At 39.6% G+C, this 20,367-nt stretch overlaps 1 protein-coding gene across 2 annotated transcripts in view; it reads left to right on the plus strand.

Annotated features, from left to right (window-relative positions):
- HMCN1 (hemicentin 1) overlaps positions 1-20,367 on the plus strand; it is a 374,104-nt gene that overhangs the window by 125,738 nt on the left and 227,999 nt on the right. For both annotated transcript variants that reach the window (XM_023754745.1, XM_006089863.3), the window contains exon 5: positions 18,920-19,091. In XM_023754745.1, the coding sequence (XP_023610513.1) occupies positions 18,920-19,091 (172 nt within the window). The remainder of the gene's footprint in view (positions 1-18,919; positions 19,092-20,367) is intronic.

The raw sequence follows: 20,367 nt of genomic DNA on the forward strand, positions 1-20,367 counted from the left end.
GTGCTTGGGATTTAAGAAGAATGAAAGAGACAGGACACAAAAATAGAAAAAGCTGGGTCTGGGTGGGCTTCTGTTTCTGATGGAGGGACAGACAGACATGCAGCACCGGAAGTAAATTTAATATATATTCAAAGTAACCGGAAGTTACATCACATCTGGGTGGGCCTTGAGTTCCTGGCGACATAACAGGATCCACCCCCCTTAGCACCTGGGCGGGAAAGTCAGACTGAGTGGCATCCTAGCCTCTTGACTAGGACCGCCCCGCAGGGTGTGGCTCTGCCTGCGACCTGAGTTCAGTTGATGATATTTAAAAACGCCAGCATGCTTGCCAGAGGCTCTCCACATCACAATAGTATTTTTAATGGCAAAACTAAATGGAGATCTAGAGAAGAGCCCTCTGACCCTCACCTTCTTTCATATTTCCCCGCACCCAGTCACAGGCAGTGAAGCTGGAGGCGGTGGCCCCCCGCCCACATAGGGGACTTCCAGCAATGGGTGTAACACGAAGAACAGGACCTGGAGGAGACTGTGCTAGAAACTAGTCAGGTCCAAAAGGCAGACAAAGGCAGAACAGTGATGCTGCTTCTGCGTAACCTGGGACCGTGGGTTCACTACGGTGAGTCTCTGTATCTCTCACAGGAAGGAGCAAGTCAGGAAGCTGAATGAAAGGCCCGGAATGTTCACTCCATTTCTCCCTCTCTGTAGTCTGTAGAGGAATGAAGGCTGGGGCTGGGAAATGTGCTGAAAGCAAAAGGAACAATTACAATGAAAATGTAAGGCCTTTCACTAAAAAGACAGATGTGTCAACAGGAGTACCACGCGCATCAGGAAGATGAGTCCTAGCTCGGTGGGGGGAGGTGGGGAAGGGGAACCCCTCGGCAGGTGGTCAGGGTGTCTGTGAGCCCTGCTCCTGATATTGCTGCACACTTTCACAGGCCTTGTATCTAAGCAACAAGACCTAAAACTCAGCCTAGGAAGGGGATTTGGGAGCAAATATTCCGATGGGAAGGGGCCCGCACTGCCTGTCTCCGCAGGGTCCTACATAGCTACTTTACTTCATTTTAGAGATTTTGTAGAACCTAATGGCAATTGTTTAAAGTGGTCCCTGGGCATTTATTCAATAATCTATCCAAGAATGTGAGGTGATTGCCTCTCTACCTGCTACCAAGCAAGGAAGATAGTGTAACCCACTGTAGACTGGTCTTCAAGCAACAACAACCCCCGAGCCCCCCCCCCCCACAAACAATCAAGCAACAACAAAAAACCAATCCTTACATTTATGGTTTCCATTGGTGTAGTAAGTGGGAAAGGAAGTTGCAATTAATACATGCTTCAAAGAGTGGGAGTGGAGGCAGGACCCAGTGAAGGTAACAAAACGTAAGACACAGGGAATTTCTCTTGAGTGAGCCCTTCTAAGGCTCTGGGAAGTGGGCCGAAGTGTGTTCACAGAGTTAAAAACTGGGTGGAGAGATTTGCAAAAGTAAGATATTTAAACTGTGATTGGTTAAGACTGCTGGCTCCTTCAACTATGAATTCCCTTCTAACGCATCCTTGTGTCCAGGGACATTGGGGTGATTTAGATTTAGATTTTAGCAATAGTGATATTACAAACACCAAGTATGTCAGTGTATGAAGTGGAAAGTTTTAAAACATCCCAGAGAAGAAGAATTTTTTTTGATAAAAGATATTAGAGAAAAGACTAAATTATCTTTCTATTCTCTCTCTATAAAATATAACACTTTGTGTGTGTCATGGGAATAGTCATTCAAAGAGTAGGCAGCCAAAAACACAGGGAAAAAAGCATCAGGGACCCTTCCTTGTCAGTTAGTTAACAACACACAGTTGTTATTAGTTTCTAGATTTTTGTGGGATTTGCAGTATCTGTCAGCATTTAATAATGTGAATGTATGTGAACAGATTTATTGCAGGTAACTATTTTTTGTACCTGCTTTTATAGTTGTAATTTTGCTCTCTTTTCCTTAAAGAGGGGCCCCCAAATTGTATAAGCCTTAGGCCAATGGAATCCCAGTCTGTCCCTGAATAGAAGCTATGTGGGGGAACATTTATGTTTTACTACCTTTTGTTGAGCCATCTCTCCATTGCTCTTCAGGCAGAGACCTGCTCCAAAAAGCATGAATTTGCTAGGGGTGAAACAGAGGCTATGTTATTATCATTTATGATAGCAAATGCCAAATGCACGTGCACTCTAGTTGTTTGAAACTGGCCTTGTAAACAATTATAGGCAGGAAGGCTACCTTAAACCCATGGGTATGCAATACAAGAACCCACGATTTTGGTAAAATGACTGTACTTAAATGTTTATTGACTTAATACAATATCCCTTTTCTGCCCATAAATCACTTTCATTCTCTCTTCAGTTATTAATAAACTGTGAAAATTACTCAGAAGTAAATATAAACAGACCTTAATAGGCTACGAGTTTGATTTCTTTTTTTTCTGTCTCTTTGATGTCCCCCCACCCCCTTCACAGTGTTGAAAAATGTCCTCCTCCTGCCTCCGTATCACATTTACTTCGCAATCTCATCTCTTTCAGTAGATTACCCGTTGGAACGCTGAGGGGTCCGATTTCCTCTGATTTATTCCATTACTTCCATTTATTTCCCCAACATGGATCCTTGCTTTACATTTCTCTTTTCCCCTTAGGACCTCCTAAGATTGTACCGTTGTTTCCAACTACCATCTCTGCAGTGCTGATTTAGTTGTGGGAGCTCATAAAACTTTACTGCCATTTAAAAGGGTGACTGGAGATGTCTGGCAAGTGCTGAATATTCACCTATGTTATTGCTCGCGTTCCCATTAAAATCCAGCCTGCTCCACATGGAAGGGTCCTTTCGAAAGATGAGAGGGAATCTGGAACGAGTTAGTGTGACTCAGGTTTTTGTGCCTGGTGCCAGATTTTAAAAGCTGTATAATGTTGAAGTTTTACCACCTCTATAAAGCATTTCCCAGGAATGACTGCCTGAAGCACACATGGTCACTGGCATTTATGCCTTGTGGAACCTCTGAACTAACTGGACCTTTACAACCTCCAATTTATCTCGTCGTTGAACGCACTTACAGCTCTACTGTGTGACATTTGAATGTATACTTCCAAAAGCTTCTTGTTGTTGAATATATTAGTTCTTAGGAGGCTATGTGGAAATATGGAAAACATGATGAGATCTTGAAAACTTCACTTTAAAATCAACACATAGAGCAGAAATATACAAAAGGCTCCGTTTAGTGGTTGAATGGCCTGGGGGTAGGTGAAACTTGCCTGTAACTTGACTACATGTTCAAATATTTAAACAAGGTGTCAATCAGAATGGGTGCAAGTCAACATGGAAGCCTAGAGACAGTTAAGTCATTAAGGGTAGTGTTTGCAGTGCCCACCCAAGTTCTGTCTAAAAGTGGGGGAGCCTCAGCCAGCTGAGTTATGGTCTGTTTGGTGCTATATGGTTCTGATTAGTGATGGAAATAATTGTAGTCTGTAGGCCATGAGATTTTCCATCTCATTGATAAGAGCACTTCTATAGTGAGATTAATCAACCAAATGCTATGAAGTGTTTGATACATAGAAATCACATCCTCTGTCTTATTTCCGAACTCAACAAGCACATGACGATATAGAGGATTTGCATTTTAAGTGTAGGGGGGTCGTCTTAAACCAGGACATAATTTGAAAATTGTATGTAGTCAAAGTTATGCTTGAAATCTGTTGAATCACTTTAAATTACTAGGACCTAAGTAGGCCCTTAGAATAACTCAAAATCTAATGTATTTCTTTCCTTTTCCTTCCTTTCCTTCCTCTTCCCTTCTCCCCTCTCCTTTCCTTTCCTCTCTCCTCCTTTTTTCTTTCTCTTTCTCTCTCTTTTTTCTTTCCGTGAGCCAGTTGGAGTTTATGATTTCTTTCAAAATTAGGAATGAAGGGTAATGAGTACCCAAAGAACTTTGGCCTATATTATAATCTTACAGTGTTTAAGAGCATGAGAGTTAGAGTCCTAAGCCTTTTTAAAAAATCTTATACGTACTAGCAATGTATTAGTTACCTACTTCAAAATGTAAATACTTACAGGTTATGGAAAAAATTAAATGAGGTCAGACCTCAGACGGGAGGGGTGTGTGTGGGGGGGAGGAAGAGAACATCTACACTAATAAAAGAGAAACATGGTAATTAGCGTACGACCGCTACCCTTCCCATTGGCTAATCAGCATATCCTTATGCAAATTAACTGTCAGCCAAGATGGCGGCCGGCAGCCATGCACTGAAGCGAGCAGGGAGACTTGCTTGCTTCAGTGACTGCGGACTCCAACGTTCCCCGCCTAACTTGCCGGCCTCTCAGCTGCAACTCTAAGCAACTATGTACTATGTTGCAAATAAGAAGCTAAACAAAACCCCAGAAACCAGCCGGACTGAAAGCCAGCCGGACCGCAACATTGTATTGATGTTTTCAGCAGTGAGGCCTCAGAGCTAAAGCTGGCCCAGAATAAAAAATAAAAAAAAAAGAAAACAAGGAGCGGTTGGGAGCTTCAGTCACTTGCTTCCGAAAAACAGCCCTCAGCCCCTCACCCAGACTGGCCAGGCACCCCAGTGGGGACCCCCACCCTGATCCAGGACACCCTTCAGGGCAAACCAGCCAGCCCCCACCCGTGCACCAGGCCTCTATTCTATATAGTAAAAGGGTAATATGCCTCCCGGCACCGGGATCAGCGTGACAGGGGGCAGCGCCCAAACCCCCTGATCGCCCTGCGGCTCTGTGTGTGACAGGGGAAGGCACCCCAACCCCCTGATCAGCCCTGCTCTGTGCCTGATAGGGGGGAGCTCCCCAATCCCCTGATTGCCCTGTGGCTCTGTGTTTGACAGGGTGGAGTGCACCAACCCCCTGATCGGCCCTGTTCTGTGTGTGACAGGGTGCGGCGCCCCAACCCCCACCCCCCCACGGGCCCTGCTCTGTGTGTGACAGGGTAGAGCCATAACCTCTCCATCGGCCCTGCCCCGAGTGTGACAGTGGCGGCGCCCCAACCCCCTGATTGGCCCTGCTCTGTGGGTGATAGAGGGTGGCGCCCCAACCCCCCTCCACAGGCCTTGCTCTGTGTGTGACAGGGTAGAGCCATAACCTCCCCATTGGCCCTGCCCTGAGTGTGACAGGGTGCAGCGCCCCAACCCCCTGATCTGCCCTGCTCTGTGTGTGACAGGGGGCAGTGCCCCAACTCCCCTATCAGCCCTGCTCTGTGCATGACAGGGGGTGGCGCTGCAACCTCCCCATCGACCCTGCCTTGATTGTGACGGGGCGGTGCCCCAACCCCCCAATCGGCCCTACCCTGAGCGTGACTGAGGGTGGCATCGCAACCTCCCGATCCGCCCTGCTCTGTGCATGATGGGGTGGCGCACCCGGGAGCAGGCCTAAGCCAGCAGGTCGTTATCTCCTGAGGGGTCCCAGACTGCGAGAGGGCACAGGCCGGGCTGGGGGACCCCCCTCCCCACCCCCTCGAGTGCACAAATTTTTGTGCACCGGGCCTCTAGTCTATATATATAAAAGGCTAAGTGTCCGTCTGACTGTCCAACTGACAGATAGCTATTGCGTGCACTGACCACCAGGGGGCAGATGCTCAACGCAGGAGCTGCCGAGCTGTGGTGACTTGGCAGTGGCTGTTCTTGGGTGATGCACCTGGAACCAGAGAGTAGGGAGCCCCATTCTGGGGTGTGTCACCTGAAAACCTCCCTCTCATAATCCGGGACCCCTAGGGGGATGTCATAGAGCCGGTTCTGGCCTGATCCTTGCAGGCCATGCTGAGGGACCCTACCTGCCAGAGGAACCCTGCTCACTCTGCAGATGACCTTCGAGCCACAGCACCATTCCAGGTGTGGCCAGCTGGGGAGGGATCACGGGAGGTTGGCTCCGGGGCGGTGTCCAGCCCATCTCACCCAGTCCTGCCCTGCTGGCCACCTTCTATTAATTTCCTTTCAATGTGCACGAATCTGTGCACCAGGTCACTAGTATATACATATATGCATAGCCCATGGATACAGACAATAGTGTGGTGAAGGCCTGAGGAGGGGTGGGGGCTGGATGGAGGTGGGCAAAGGGAAGAAATGGGGGACATCTATAATACTGTCAACAATAAATTTAAAAACTTAAATGAGGTAAAATTTGTAAAGTTCTTTTCATGGGGCTTGTGTGTGAGTGCTATTTATATGGTAGCCATCAAAACAACCCTCCAGTTATGTTTTGGATTCTAGAATAAGTCGGCCTCTAGAAGCCAATGGAGAGGCCATGTGGTTATAAATGTTCTGATTCCTCCTCCTTGTGAATGAATGTATGACGACATTTTCAGTTTTGAGGGTTCAATGTAAGTGTGTCTGCTCCAAAGAAATAACTTTTCTACCCCAAATTCATCTAATCTCAGTTGAAATGAGGTTCCTGAATTTAAGAACCAGATCTTAGACCCTAGGAAGTTCTTCTTGGGAATTAAGTGTATATTTTGAGGTCTTTTGGAGAGATCTTGCTAATTTTAATTAGGTGTATGCTGCAGGAGATTAATAGGATTTTTACATGTCAAATATAAACCATATTGTCTTATATTTTAGTTTACTTCCAGTAAAACAGGGGTTGGGGGCAGATCAGGACACATAAATACCTAACTTCTCCTAGGCATTATAAATTAAAATTTGTTTTAGTACTAAAGAATGCTTTAGCTTCATAGTTTCTTATCTTAATTATGTATTTAATGACTATAAACAAACATTTGAAAAGAGCCTGAAATGCAGAATTCCTTTGCAGTGTGAATTATTTCATGCTTTAATTCATCTATTTTAAGTAAGATGTTCAAATACTTTTAAAAATTAGCATTTATAAAAGACTTTTCTGTGGAAGAGATGGTAGCTCTGTAAAGTTGTTTTTTAAAGCTCCCCTTTCTATATCCTTTTGAGAATCTGGCCCAACCAAGCCATGAATCCTCCTCCCGTGTACAGTACATTTATATAAAGTTCTTCATAGTACACATTTGGCTCCATATCTGCAGATTCAACCTGCAGATCAAAAATATTCATAAAAAGGTACATTATTGCTAACAATATAGTTAGGCCTACTATGGTTATTTCTGTACTGAATACCAGGTATGTACAGACTTTTTGTTCTTGTTCTTATTCCCTAAATAATATGGTATGACAACTACTTACATAGCATTTACATTTTATTAGATATGATAAGTAACCTAGAGATGATTTAAAGTATACAGGAGGATGTGCATACGTTATAAGCAAATACTATGTCATTTAAAAAATTTTTTCAAACATTTATTTTATTGATTTCAGAGAGAGAGAGAGAGAGAGAGAGAGAGAGAGAGAGAGAGAGAGAGAGAAACATCAATGTGAAATGATCAGTTGCCTCTTAAATGCTCTCCAACCGGGGATCGAACCCACAACCTTTTGGTGTATGGGATGATGCTCCAACCAATTGAGCCATACCAACCAGAGCATACTATGTCACTTTATACAAGGGACTTGAGCATGGAGACTTGGATTTTTGATAGCTGGGGGAGGGTCCTGGAACCAATCCTCTGTGGTTGCAAATAAAAAAAGCTAACTTTGGTAGTGCTCAAGTTCCTCCTGAACTATGGGTTTTCTTTGTTACTCATAAAGAGCCTTGGTAACAATTGGACTTTCTCCTGCTTTCATTGTAGCCAGGAGTGAGATCATAACTAGTCTGTGTATGTAGGCATACCTGGGTGTATATATGTGCGTACAGATGTATGGATGTGTGTGAATGTAAGTATTTATGCACTATGTAATTTTTGAATTCCTTCTCCTATCCTAACAAGGAAGGGGTTATTTCCCCCTTTATTTTATTTTTTATTGTTGACATTATTACAGATACCCCCCATTTTAACCCCCACCTTTTGCCCACCTCCACCCAGTCCCCACCAACTTGGAAGAGTTTTAATGAGACAATCGGATTCATTGAGATTTTTTTCATTCTAAAATAGTTATTTAATAGAGGGAAAAACATGAAATAAAGAAACAAAAACCCCAAGCAAACAAAAAAGGATTCAATTAAAGTCATAAATGAAAAACAAAATCTATTATTTTTATTTTTATTTTTTCCAGCTTTATTGGAGTATAATAGACAAAAGAGTTGTTAGATATTTAAAGTTTGCATCATGGTGATTTGATACATGTACATGTTAAGAAAGGATTCCCTCCATCTAGTTAATGAGTAATCAATCACCTCACATATTTATCTTTTTAAAAATTATTATTTTGGGTGAGAACATATACATTCTACTCTTTCAGCAAATTTCAGTCATGCAATACAGTGTTATCAGCATGGTATCACTTATACATGGAATTTAATACTGTTTTTGGTGATAACATTTAAGTTCTACTCTCTTAGCGAATTTCAGTTGTGCAATGCAGTGTTATCAGCATGGTATCACTTATACATGGAATCTAAAAAAAAAAAAGTCAAACTCATAGGAATAGAGTAAATTAGTGGTTGCCAGGGGCTGGGAGGAGAGGGGGACAGGAGAGACTGGTAAAAGGGTACAAACTTTAAGCTGTAAGATGAATGAAATCTGAGGATCTAATGTGTAAACGTCAATCTTTTATAATTTTATTATTTTAAATAATTATTATTTTTTGGCAAGTTAATTTCCTCAGTCATTTGTAACACATTGAAATTGTGACACGTAAGAAATTTATGAAGATAAATTAACGAAATACACTTTGACACTTTAAAATAGCTAGCAGGAATGATCTCACCTTTCAGAAATGTCTGAAGATTGCCTTTATTTTCTCAGCTATCGCACACTGGGGAACTTTCATCACATTGAAGGTGTGGTAGTTTTATACAAGTTTTAGATGTTCATGGAGTTGAAGTAGAGGGTCACTGTGTCATGTTTCCTCTGTCGTGTTCCCACTGAACCCAAGTTTCCTGATGCCCTTCCAGTTTCTAACCCCTCCCGCAACCCATTTTCTCTGTAGGAACTGGGTGAAATTGTAGTGCCACCCAGCCAGCGTGGCTCAGTGGTTGAGCATCGACCTATGAACGAGGAGGACATGGTTTGATTCTTGGTCAGGGTACATGCCTGGGTTGCAGGCTTGATCCCTAGTAGGAAGTGTGCAGGAGGCAGCCCATCAATGATTCTTTCTCATCGTTGATGTTTCTATCTCTCTCCCTCTTTCTTCCTCTCTGAAATCAATAAAAGTATATTTTGAAAAATTGTAGTTCCATCAGAAAAATACATGCATACCTTATAACAAAGATTGTTTATGAGCACTTACTGTTGGAATAGCTCGCTCAGGAATTTTCCAAATTAAGGAGGCATAAAGTACACAAAGAATAATACAAATGGATATTATCAGTGGAAGGGCTTCTCGGGAGACCTCAAAGTGTGACAGTCTTTGGCGGATTTGCTAAGATGTGCAGACTGTGAAATTGGTTTTGTCGGCACTCTAAGAATGGACCCTTTCTTAGTAATAGGCTCTTAGTAACCGCAGTCACAGCAGTGTTGTCTAAAATCGGAATACCAACTCGGTCATCTGTGATGAGAAATCTACTTTCCATCACTCTTATCAACATAACTAGTACATTCTCCCTATAGGGACACATACGAGGGGGCAAATCATTATCTGAAGGTTGTCTGCTTAGGACCACTGTGATTGATATATACGTTTATTTCCACAGGATGATTTATTTCCCCCTTTGTGTAAGTTTTGGTGGGAAGATGCTGTAGGGAGAGCTTCATGACTTTAAATTCTGTTGTATCTTCAAGCTGCACCTCTCAGCTGACCCCCAGGTCCATATATCTGACAGCTTCCTTCCTATGTACCCTTGGATGTCTACTAGATATCTCCAATTGAGCATGCCCAAGCTGAGAACCTACATTCTCATCCTCACTGCACCATCCCTTAAATCATCTCTTTCTGCTCTCTTTTCAATCTCCGTCAATGGTGACTGAGGCATCATTTTCAGACCCCCACATCCAGTCTTCAGTGATCCCTGTCAATAGACATCTGGAGTTGGCCACTTCTTGCTGCCCACTGCCACAACCCTGGTATGGTTACCATCATTTCCCACCTGGAATATTGCAGTGGCTTCATATCTGATCTCCTTGCTTCTGACCTTGTAGTCTCTACAGTCTGATTTCAACACTAAGGCTAGAGTGATCCTTTAATATACACACACACACACACACACACACACACAAACACACACACGTATTTTATTTCAGAGAGGGAGAGAGAGACAGAAACATCAATGATGAGAAAGTCATCGATCGGCTGCCTCCTGCATGCCCCACAATGGGGATCGAGCCCACAACCCAGGCATGTGTCCTGACTGGGAATCGAACCGTGACCTCTTGGTTCATAGGTCGGTGCTCAACCACTGAGCCACTGTGGCTGGGCTAGAGTGATCCTTTTAACATCTGTCATATCATGTAACCTCTGAGGTATCACAGTTTAGCTTGAATCTGCTGTCTAAACACAGGGATATGTAGGATCACAGTACTACATATTTACTCTTGAAATGAGAGTGAGTAGCATCATTTGCATGACCATGCACCTGATATGTAACTGGGAGTTCTCAGATTTAATGTCTATGTAGAAGACAGTGTTTCTTAAAGGGAAAGTAATAAAAAATTCTAATTTGAAGCTTATATGTATTATTGAAATTCAACAATGATAAAAGCAATTGTTTAGATTTTAAACCCAACAAAAGATCCTTTTGTCACCCTAACCGGTTTGGCTAAATGGATAGAGCGTCAGCCTGTGGACTGAAGGGTCCCAGGTTCGATTCTGGTCAAGGGCATGTACCTTGGTTGCAGGCATATCCCCAGTAGGGGGTGTGCAGGAGGCACTGATCGATGTTTCTCTCTCATCGATGTTTCTAACTCTCTATCCCCTCTCCCTTCCTCTCTGTAAAAAATCAATAAAATATATATTTTTTAAAAAAGATCCTTTTGTCAAGGACTCCTTGAATGACATTGCTAAAGATTACTAGCACATGAGATATTAAAAAGCAGACCAACTTTTAATCATCAGTTTTACTATTGTTTTTAAATTCTCCACAAACACTGTATCCATTTATTACCTGCATCCAGGGTGGATAACTCACATTGCCACCCCTTAGTATACTCTTGGCTTGGGCTTTATCCTGGATGTAACTGGGAACCATTAAAACTTTTTCAGTAGGAAAGAACAGTACAGTTGAGAACTATAAATTGAGCATTTGTATTCTGATCTTGGTTATTTATTACTTGAAGGTAAAAACTAGTTAATTTGTTTTTAATGTCTGTCCCATTTTTCCAACTAGATTGTCATGTCTTATAAGGCAGGAGATGTGTTTTTACTTATTTGCTATTCTTTATACTCTCCTGTACTATCCTTTATATTCAGTAGGTGCTCAGTAAATACTTGGTGATTTCTAAGCAGATTCTGAATTAAGGGCTCTATGCTATACTGCAGAGTAGAAATGAACGTGAACCTGGGGGGAAAGGCTTTCCTGGTTATTCGAAGGACCATCTCTTAGCCATATCAGAGCTGAGTGAAGTCTGTCTCTGCTCTCTCTTAGGATTGACCATAAGTGGTTATCTTAGAGATGTGGCAGGTCTTTCTCACATCAGAGACAAGAAAAGCTTTAATATTTTTATATCATTTAATTCTTGACTGTCCAACTAGTGATAAAATATACAGCTAATCAAATCATTGTTTTGCCATTTCTCATTAAACAACAATAACAACAAAAATACAAACATATGCATAATTACAAATTGTAGCCAACACCTTAACCATATTTCTGTCTTCCCACCGAAAGGACAAAAGATGTTCTAGGTGAATTCATTTGTATATGATTCATTTCATGTAAAATGTCTTCCAGATTGCATCAAAATGAATGAAATACCTAGGAATAAATTTAACCAAGGAGGTGAAAGACCTGTACACTAAAAATGATAACACACCGATGAAAGAAATCACAAATACTAGTAAGTGCAGAGATAGCCTCTGCTCATGATTGGAAGATTAATATTATTAAATTTCCATAATACCCAAAGCAATGTACAATCAGTGCAATCCGTATCACAATTCCAATGGTATTTTTCACAGAAATAGAACAAACAGTCAAAATCTGTGAAGATGTACAGAAGACCATAAATAGCCACAACAGTCTTGGGAAAGAAGAACAAAGTTGGAGGCATCATGCTTCCTGATTTCAAACTATATTACAAAGTTACAGTAATTTTAAAAAGTATGGTATTGGCATAAAAACAGACACATAGATCAATGGAATAGAATGGAGAGCCCAGAAGTAAATGTATACATATATGGTCAATTAATTTATTACAAAGGAGCCAAGAAATGGGGAAAGCACAGCCTCTTCAATAAATGGTCCTGGGGGAAAATTGGCCTCCTACATGCAAAAGAATGAAACGAGGCCACTATTTCACATCACACACAAAAACTAACTTAAAATGAATTAAAGACTTGAACATAAGACTCGAAGCCATAAAACTCCTAGAAAAACAACAACACATAGTTGGTAAGCTTCTTGACATCAGTCTTGGTGATGATTTTTTTTTTTGATTTGACAAAAGCAGAGACCATAAAAGCAAAAATAAACAAGTAGGACTACATCAAATTGAAAAGTTTCTGCACAGCAAAGGAAACCATCAACAAAATGAAAAGGCAACCTCCCAAATGGAAAAGAAATAGCTTCAAATCATATATCTGACAAGATGTTAAGATCTAAAATATATAAAGAATTCATACAACTTGATAGCAAAAACCCAAACAATTAAGAAATGGGCAGAGGATCTGAACAGACATTTTTCTAAAGACATACTGTTGGCCAAAAGTTATATGGAAAGGAGGTGCTCAACATCACTAATCACCAGGGAAATGCAAATCAAAACCACAATAAAGTACCCCTTCACACCTGTTAGAATGGCTATTATAAAAAAGACAAGAGCTAACAAGTGTTGGAAAGGATGTGGAGAAAAAGGAACCCTTCTTGTGGGATTGTAAATTGGTGCAGTCACTGTGGAAACAGTATGGAGGTTCCTTAGAAAATGAAACTACCTCAGAACTACCACATGACCCAGAATTCTATTTCTGGATATTTACCTGAAGAAAACCAAAACACTAATTTTAAAATATATGTGCACCCTCATGTATCTGCAGAATTATTGACAATAGTCAAGATATGAAAGCAACCTAAGTGTCCATCGACAGATGCATGAGTAAAGAAAATGTGGCACACACACACACACAAACACACACACACACACACGAATATTATCCAGTCATAAAAAGGGAAGAAATCTTAGCATTTGTGACAACATGGGTGGAATGTGAGGAAGCAATGCTAAGTGAAATAAGTCAGAAAAGGACACATACTGTATGATCTCACTTATATGTGACTCTAAAACAAAAACTGAACTCATAGATACAGAGAATAGATTAGTGGTTGCCAGAGGCTTGGGATGGGTGAAATGGATGAAGGGGGTCAAAAGTCCAAATTTCCAGTTATAAAACAAGTCCTGGGATGTAATGTACCGTATGGTAGTTATAGTTAATAATGCTGTATGGTATGTTGGAAAGTTGCAAAGAGAGTACATCTTAAAAGTTCTCATTATCCGTAGCTGGTGGATAGTGTCGGCCCCCGGACTGAAGGGTCCCAGGTTGATTCGCATCAAGGGCATGTACCTCAGTTGCAGGCTCAATCCCCCACCGCAATCCGGGCATGTGCTGGAGGCAACCAATCAATGTGTCTCTCTCACATCGATGTTTCTTTCTCTCTGTCTCTCCCCCTTTTTTCCAGTCTAAAAATCAATAGCCAGATTTATTATATGCAGTGAAACAAATCATTGTTTTGTGGTTATCATTTTGCAATACATGCAAATATTGAATCATCTTGTATACCTGAAACTAATATAATGTTATATGTTGATTACATCTCAATAAAAAAAGAAAAAAATATTATTCTAAGCAAAGCTTCTTTCAAATTCTGTTCTGGAAGGTGAATACAAAAATTGACTTCACTTCCATTTCTATTTAATACTATTCTCTTTCATAATACATAACAATGCATGCTGCTTTTGTGGTTTGAAACAATATTTGCATCTCCTTCCAGAGGGGAATCTACATATGAATGTATTTTTTAAGTATTATGATTTAGGATACTATATAGATTTCAACTAAGAGTGTGTCTCAGGAACACAGGAGCTTATATAAAAAAAATAACCATTGATCCACAATCAGTCTAGTTAGACGTTTAAAAGGAACAAGAACCCTTTCGACTATCAGTTTCCTCATCTATAGAATAAAGAAGGTGGATTAGATTGTCTCAAAAGCCCTTGGAGATATAAACTGCTACAAATCAACAGAGAACCATTTTTATATTAGAACTCTTAATGTACAATTAATGGTTCCTTAGTGATTTAAAGAGCTTTTATGTCAGTGAAAACGCACCAGTGCAAAGCCTCTTACATTATTCTGGTTTTATTCCATTTGTCATTATAATAGAAGACCATTTCCAGTCTCATGAGAACATTTCTCGTGGCTAGACAATTTAAGATTTTTTTCTCTTTATATATGGCAACACGAGAGGCCGGGAACCTCACTTAACGGTGATCCTGTAGTTTTCAGTGATCTTGTTTTCTTCAGATGTTGGCAAGATCTGTATTGTCTAATAAAATGGGTTACAACTGTTTTCAATTTGATTTTTTCTTAAGTGGATAAAAAAGTGATTTGAGACTCCTGACAGAAGTCTGTTCTGTATAGTTCCCAACTAGTAATATTATGATACATGGTAATCCCTTTGTGAAACCCTCGTAAATGGTGATGAATTGGAAACAGTATTAAGAGCAAATCGAAGCCTGCTTATATTCCGTACCACTTGAACACACTTGCCTTATGAAAATGCAACTACATTAGAAAGTCTTCCATTTTCATAAGAATGCCTAGACTTAGTGATTTCCCTGCACAGCTGGTAGACAGTAGGATAGACTTCCAGTGATGATGTATCATACCTTCTCTCCCTTGAGTTTGAAGGAAAGATATATTTGAGATGTATTATACTTTTAAAAAAGGGTGTGCAAACATTGGTTTCGCTTCCATTTCTGCTTAACACTGTTGCATGTCATTGTTAAAGCTGAGATACTATACAATTCTTGTTTTCTAATTATTTTCCTCCTTTTCAGTTGAGAATTATTTATGGCCACATTGTGTGTCTTGCCCTTAAAACAAATATTCTGTCCATTTCTTTGGTTTCTCTTGTCCTTTGTTCTCTTTAGTCTCCACATCAGACATTACCCTCAAAATTACTGTCAATCAAATTTACCAAATGCTTTCTCAGACAAGTCAGTCCTTCCCATGTCCTTGAGTTAGGCAGCCATGTTGTATGTTTAAGATATAAAAATGTCAGTTGAGAATTATTTATGGCCACATTGTGTGTCTTGCCCTTAAAACAAATATTCTGTCCATTTCTTTGGTTTCTCTTGTCCTTTGTTCTCTTTAGTCTCCACATCAGACATTACCCTCAAAATTACTGTCAATCAAATTTACCAAATGCTTTCTCAGACAAGTCAGTCCTTCCCATGTCCTTGAGTTAGGCAGCCATGTTGTATGTTTAAGATATAAAAATGTCAACAGTCTGGTTATTAATATACATGTCCTATTTGTGGTCCATTATTAGTTACAATCAGTCTGATTTCTGTAGCCATAGGTACATATTTGATGAGCAGAATGAGCCATACATTTTAGTTTAAACATGACATATCACTCAGAATTACATTTTTCAAAAATATGGCCTCAGCTTCTTTAGACAATTATGTTGATATATGTTTTATTTCATGTACAATTCCAGGTGCTATATTGCATTAAAACTTGAGGAAATACATCTTTTGATTTATGGGATAATTAACTGTAATGCATAGATGTGTGGGTTTTTTTTTCTGTTCAATTCATCTATGATACCTCTACAAGTTTTCGTTGTAAAATACCACTTTCATTGTACTAGTATTAGTCCTCTGCTTAAGCCCTTCCATGATTTTTCACTGGGTCTTTGGAATAAAATCCAAATGCCATGGCCTGCTTTGTAACCATACCTAGTCTGTCCCTGACATAAGCTTTCAACCTCATCTTCTTCTCCCCCCCCCTTTTCTGAACACTTAACATTCAGTCACGTTCCCAACACATTTGAAGTACTTCTGTTTCTGTGTATTTTTTCAGGCCCCCACTTCACTTCTACCTAAAATGACTTTGCCTCTCTTTTTCATTTACAGAAATCTTATCTGACTTTCATGAATAATTTTTTTCATTTTGCCTTTCAATTGAATTGAGATATTCAATTAAGGGACAAGGAGGGAATATAGTTGGAAAGGGAAGAAAACATTTGACTATCTTCTGCTTGGCAAGTACTGTGCTGGACAATGAACATATGTTATTTCAACAAGGGATCCCTGTTTCATGAATTCCCATACCATTCTTTTATTTACGAAGACATCATTGTTATCATCATTGTGACCACCTTCATGGACTTTAGTACTTGTATATGTCCCACCTTTACCAGGGGTAAAGCATGCCACTTGGTTTGAGTATAAACAGATGAAGGAGATAATGGTTCTTGGTCCTGGAGGAAAGGCAGGAAGATTTATTAAAAATAATGTGTAATATGTGCAAAAAATTTAGTAAACGCTACTAGTTCTCAGTTGTTAGTAAATACTGATTAAAATTATGCTCATCAATACTTAGTACCAAAAGAGTGCCTTGAGCAATAAACATTTGATTTATGAATGAACAGAATTGCCTCCCATTGTTAGTTATATGAGAATATATCTTAGTCACTTTCCTCATCCTTGAGGACAGAAAAAGGGATACTTTTATAGAGAGTGAAGCGATTGCAGTATTTGTTGTTTGATTGATTGATCTGTGACTACCGCTATTGAAAAAAAAAAAAGGTTTTGTTTATTTTGAACTAGAGGCCTGGTGCACAAAATTCATGCACAGGTAAGGTCCCTAGGCCTGGCTGGCGATCAGGGCCAATCAGGTCCCCGCCTCCTTGCCTCCCTGCCTCCTCCTTCCCTCACTCCCTCAGCGCCATGTTCTGCGCCACCCCCTGGTGGTCAGCACACGTTATAGCTAGCGATTGAACTCTTGGTCTCCCGATCGAACTCCCAAGGGGACACTTTGCATATTAGCATTTTATATATATAGACTAGAGGCCCGTTGCACGAAGAGATTCGTGCAATAGGCCTACCTTCCCCTGGCTGCTGCACCGGTTTTCCTTCGGCACCGGGGACCCAGGCCTTTGGTCCGGTCGCAGCGGAGAAGCCAAGCCTCTTCAGTCTTCAGTCTTCAGTGTGGCCAGAGCCTTCAGTCTTAGCTCCGCACCTGTGTATGCAAATTAACCGCCATCTTTGTTGGGTTAATTTGCATACTCATCTGATTGGCTGGTGGGCGTAGCGGAGTGACACCAATTTGCATGTTTCTCCTTTATTAGTGTAGAGATTTTGACTGTAGCTTAATATTCAGCTCTGTTCAGTGTTTTATGCATAATTCTAAGGAAAATTGTTCACAATATATTGTCTTGAAGGATATATGAACCAGAGAATGATCTAAGGTAGATTAAAGATTCACATGATTTAGAATTAATTGTAGTAAGTTTGGCTAACCAGCACCTGTTCAGGCATGCAGTTTTTGTTGAATAGGGAATTGTATTTGCTGCAGACACATCTGTGAACTGAAAGTTTTCTTGTTCACAGTGAGGCATTAAATTCCCTTTTAGAACCCAATTCCTTAACATTTTCCAAAAGACCATTTTTCAAGAATACACTACTTAAATTGGCTCTAACCTGAAGTATTTTTCTATTTTTTAAGAATACAATGGTTACTTTTTCTATTATCTTTGGTATTTATTATAAAAATGCATATTTTGCTGGCCTTGCCATTGTGTTTGAATAATATACTACAATATATGTCACAATATATAATGTATAATTACAATATACAATGTTACAATAATTTATATACCTAATAGATTGAAATTGGATGTGATAATTTGCTTTTTTTTTATAAATTGGATTTTGAAAGAAATCTAGAAAGAAAGAATGGAGAGAAAAGAGATCTTTTGAGAAATATATTTATTATAAAAATGCATATTTTGCTGGCCTTGCCATTGTGTTTGAATAATATACTACAATATATGTCACAATATATAATGTATAATTACAATATGCAATGTTACAATAATTTATATATCTAATAGATTGAAATTGGATTTGATAATTTGCTTTTTTTTAATAAATTGGATTTTGAAAGAAATCTAGAAAGAAAGAATGGAGAGAAAAGAGATCTTTTGAGAAATATAAAACAGACTGTACTATCTCTGCATGCTTCACTTAACTGGTTTTAGACACTATCCTCTTGTTTTGAATATATTATTCCAAGACAGAAAACTTGAAATTTGACCGTGCGCTAAGCTAGTATTTTACTCTGAATCTACTACAATAACTGGATGTAGGAAAAGGTTTGTCTTCGCTGTCATGGAAATAGACTTCACACCCGTGAAGGAAGTGCCTGAGTCATGTGATTAACCAAAGCCAACTTCTGCACCTGGAAGTCACCGTGGCATGAAATTTTACCGGTTTCGGCGCTATCCTCTTGTTTTGAATATATTATTCCAAGACAGAAAACTTGAAATTTGACCGTGAGCTAAACTAGTATTTTACTCTGAATCTACTACAATAACTGGATGTAGGAAAAGGTTTGTCTTCGCTGCCATGGAAATAGACCTCACACCCGTGAAGGAAGTGCCTGAGTCATGTGATTAACCAAAGCCAACTTCTGCACCTGGAAGTCACCGTGGCATGAAATTTTAATGTTTCTGATGTCACTCACACATCTCTTTTTCTCTGATAGGTGCTAAAATGGGTAGAGGAAGCAGTGCAGGCCTCCAAAGTCCACCTCTTATCTACAGATCATCTGGAACAGGCTGTGAACACATGGAAAATCCCTTTTGATCCCAGCCTCAAAGAGGTGACTGTGTCCCTGAGTGGCCCTTCTCCAGTGATTGAAATTCGCAATCCTTTAGGTGAGAAATACCAGCATCATATAATAAAATACAAAAGCTGTGAAAGTTGAAAGACTCTTTGCACACTTATGTGTGTTAACTTAATGCTAACGTATAAATAAATGAAAAAATGACTAGGGAAGATGTGTAAAAATAAACCCGTTTTTTAAGTCATAGTATTGAATTAACATGTGATTTTAAAAGCTAAAACTTCTAATAATGTAAACAGATCAGAGTTAGTAACTTAATTGTACTAAACTACCCCCCAGAAATATATAAGTTGAACCTAAAATTATGTTTTTGTAATCTATGAAGAAATATTTCAGTATTTTGTTATTTTTAAATGAATCACCTGAAAAAACTCTTAAAACAACTGTCTAATTTTTTACTGATTATTTTCTTGATAAAGTTAAAATTTTCAGATGACAGTTGTTAAAAAATAAATTTATATTTTTATTAAAGTGTTAATTTACTTTGCTTCTATATGTTAAAACCCCAAGATTTGGCTTGATTCTATTTCTGGTCAAATATTACTATAAGTCTTGCATTTTTCAAGTAATCTAGTAAAGACAGAAACCTTATTTTTCCTAATATTTTCACTTAGAAATATTTTTTACTTATTGATATTTGCAAAACATTTTTATTTCCATTTGGCTTTAGTATATGATACATTCTTTTTAAAAAAATGATTTTTAGAGATAGAGGAAGGGAGAGGGATAGAGAGATAGAAACATCGATGAGAGAGAAACATCATAGATCAGCTGCCTCCTGCATGATCCCTACTGGAAATTGACCAAGTAACTCAGGCATATGTCCTCACTGGGAATTGAACCTGTGACCTCTCGGTTCCTGGGTAAAGGTCAACTGCTAAGCCACACCTACTGGACTATGACACATTCTCTCTCTCTCTCTCTCTCTCTCTCTCTCTCTCTCTCTCTCTCTCTCTCTCATCTATTTGTGACTATTTATAAATGTGAAGGGAGTAACCAGCTTTCCTACTTTATTTAATTTGAGTCTTCGAAAGTAACTAATACCTTAAAGAAAGCAGCATAAGAAATTGTCCTCAAAGGCCACATTCACACTAGCAATCAAATTGAAATTTATAAAGCAAGCAAAACCTTTTTCTACAGGTTTTGGCCTTATACATTGATTTGTCTGGCGATGTAGCATTCCACTGTCATACATCCATGCCACCCAGGAATGATCACTACCTGGGTACTTCAAAGTACCTCTACTCAGTGCATTATGTTTCTGCTACTTTTAAAGTCATTGACATTGGCACTGATACTTAAAAAGT

Source organism: Myotis lucifugus, unplaced genomic scaffold (assembly GCF_000147115.1).
Source record: "Myotis lucifugus unplaced genomic scaffold, Myoluc2.0 scaffold_65, whole genome shotgun sequence".
In the NCBI taxonomy this organism is placed as follows: Eukaryota; Metazoa; Chordata; class Mammalia; order Chiroptera; family Vespertilionidae; genus Myotis; species Myotis lucifugus.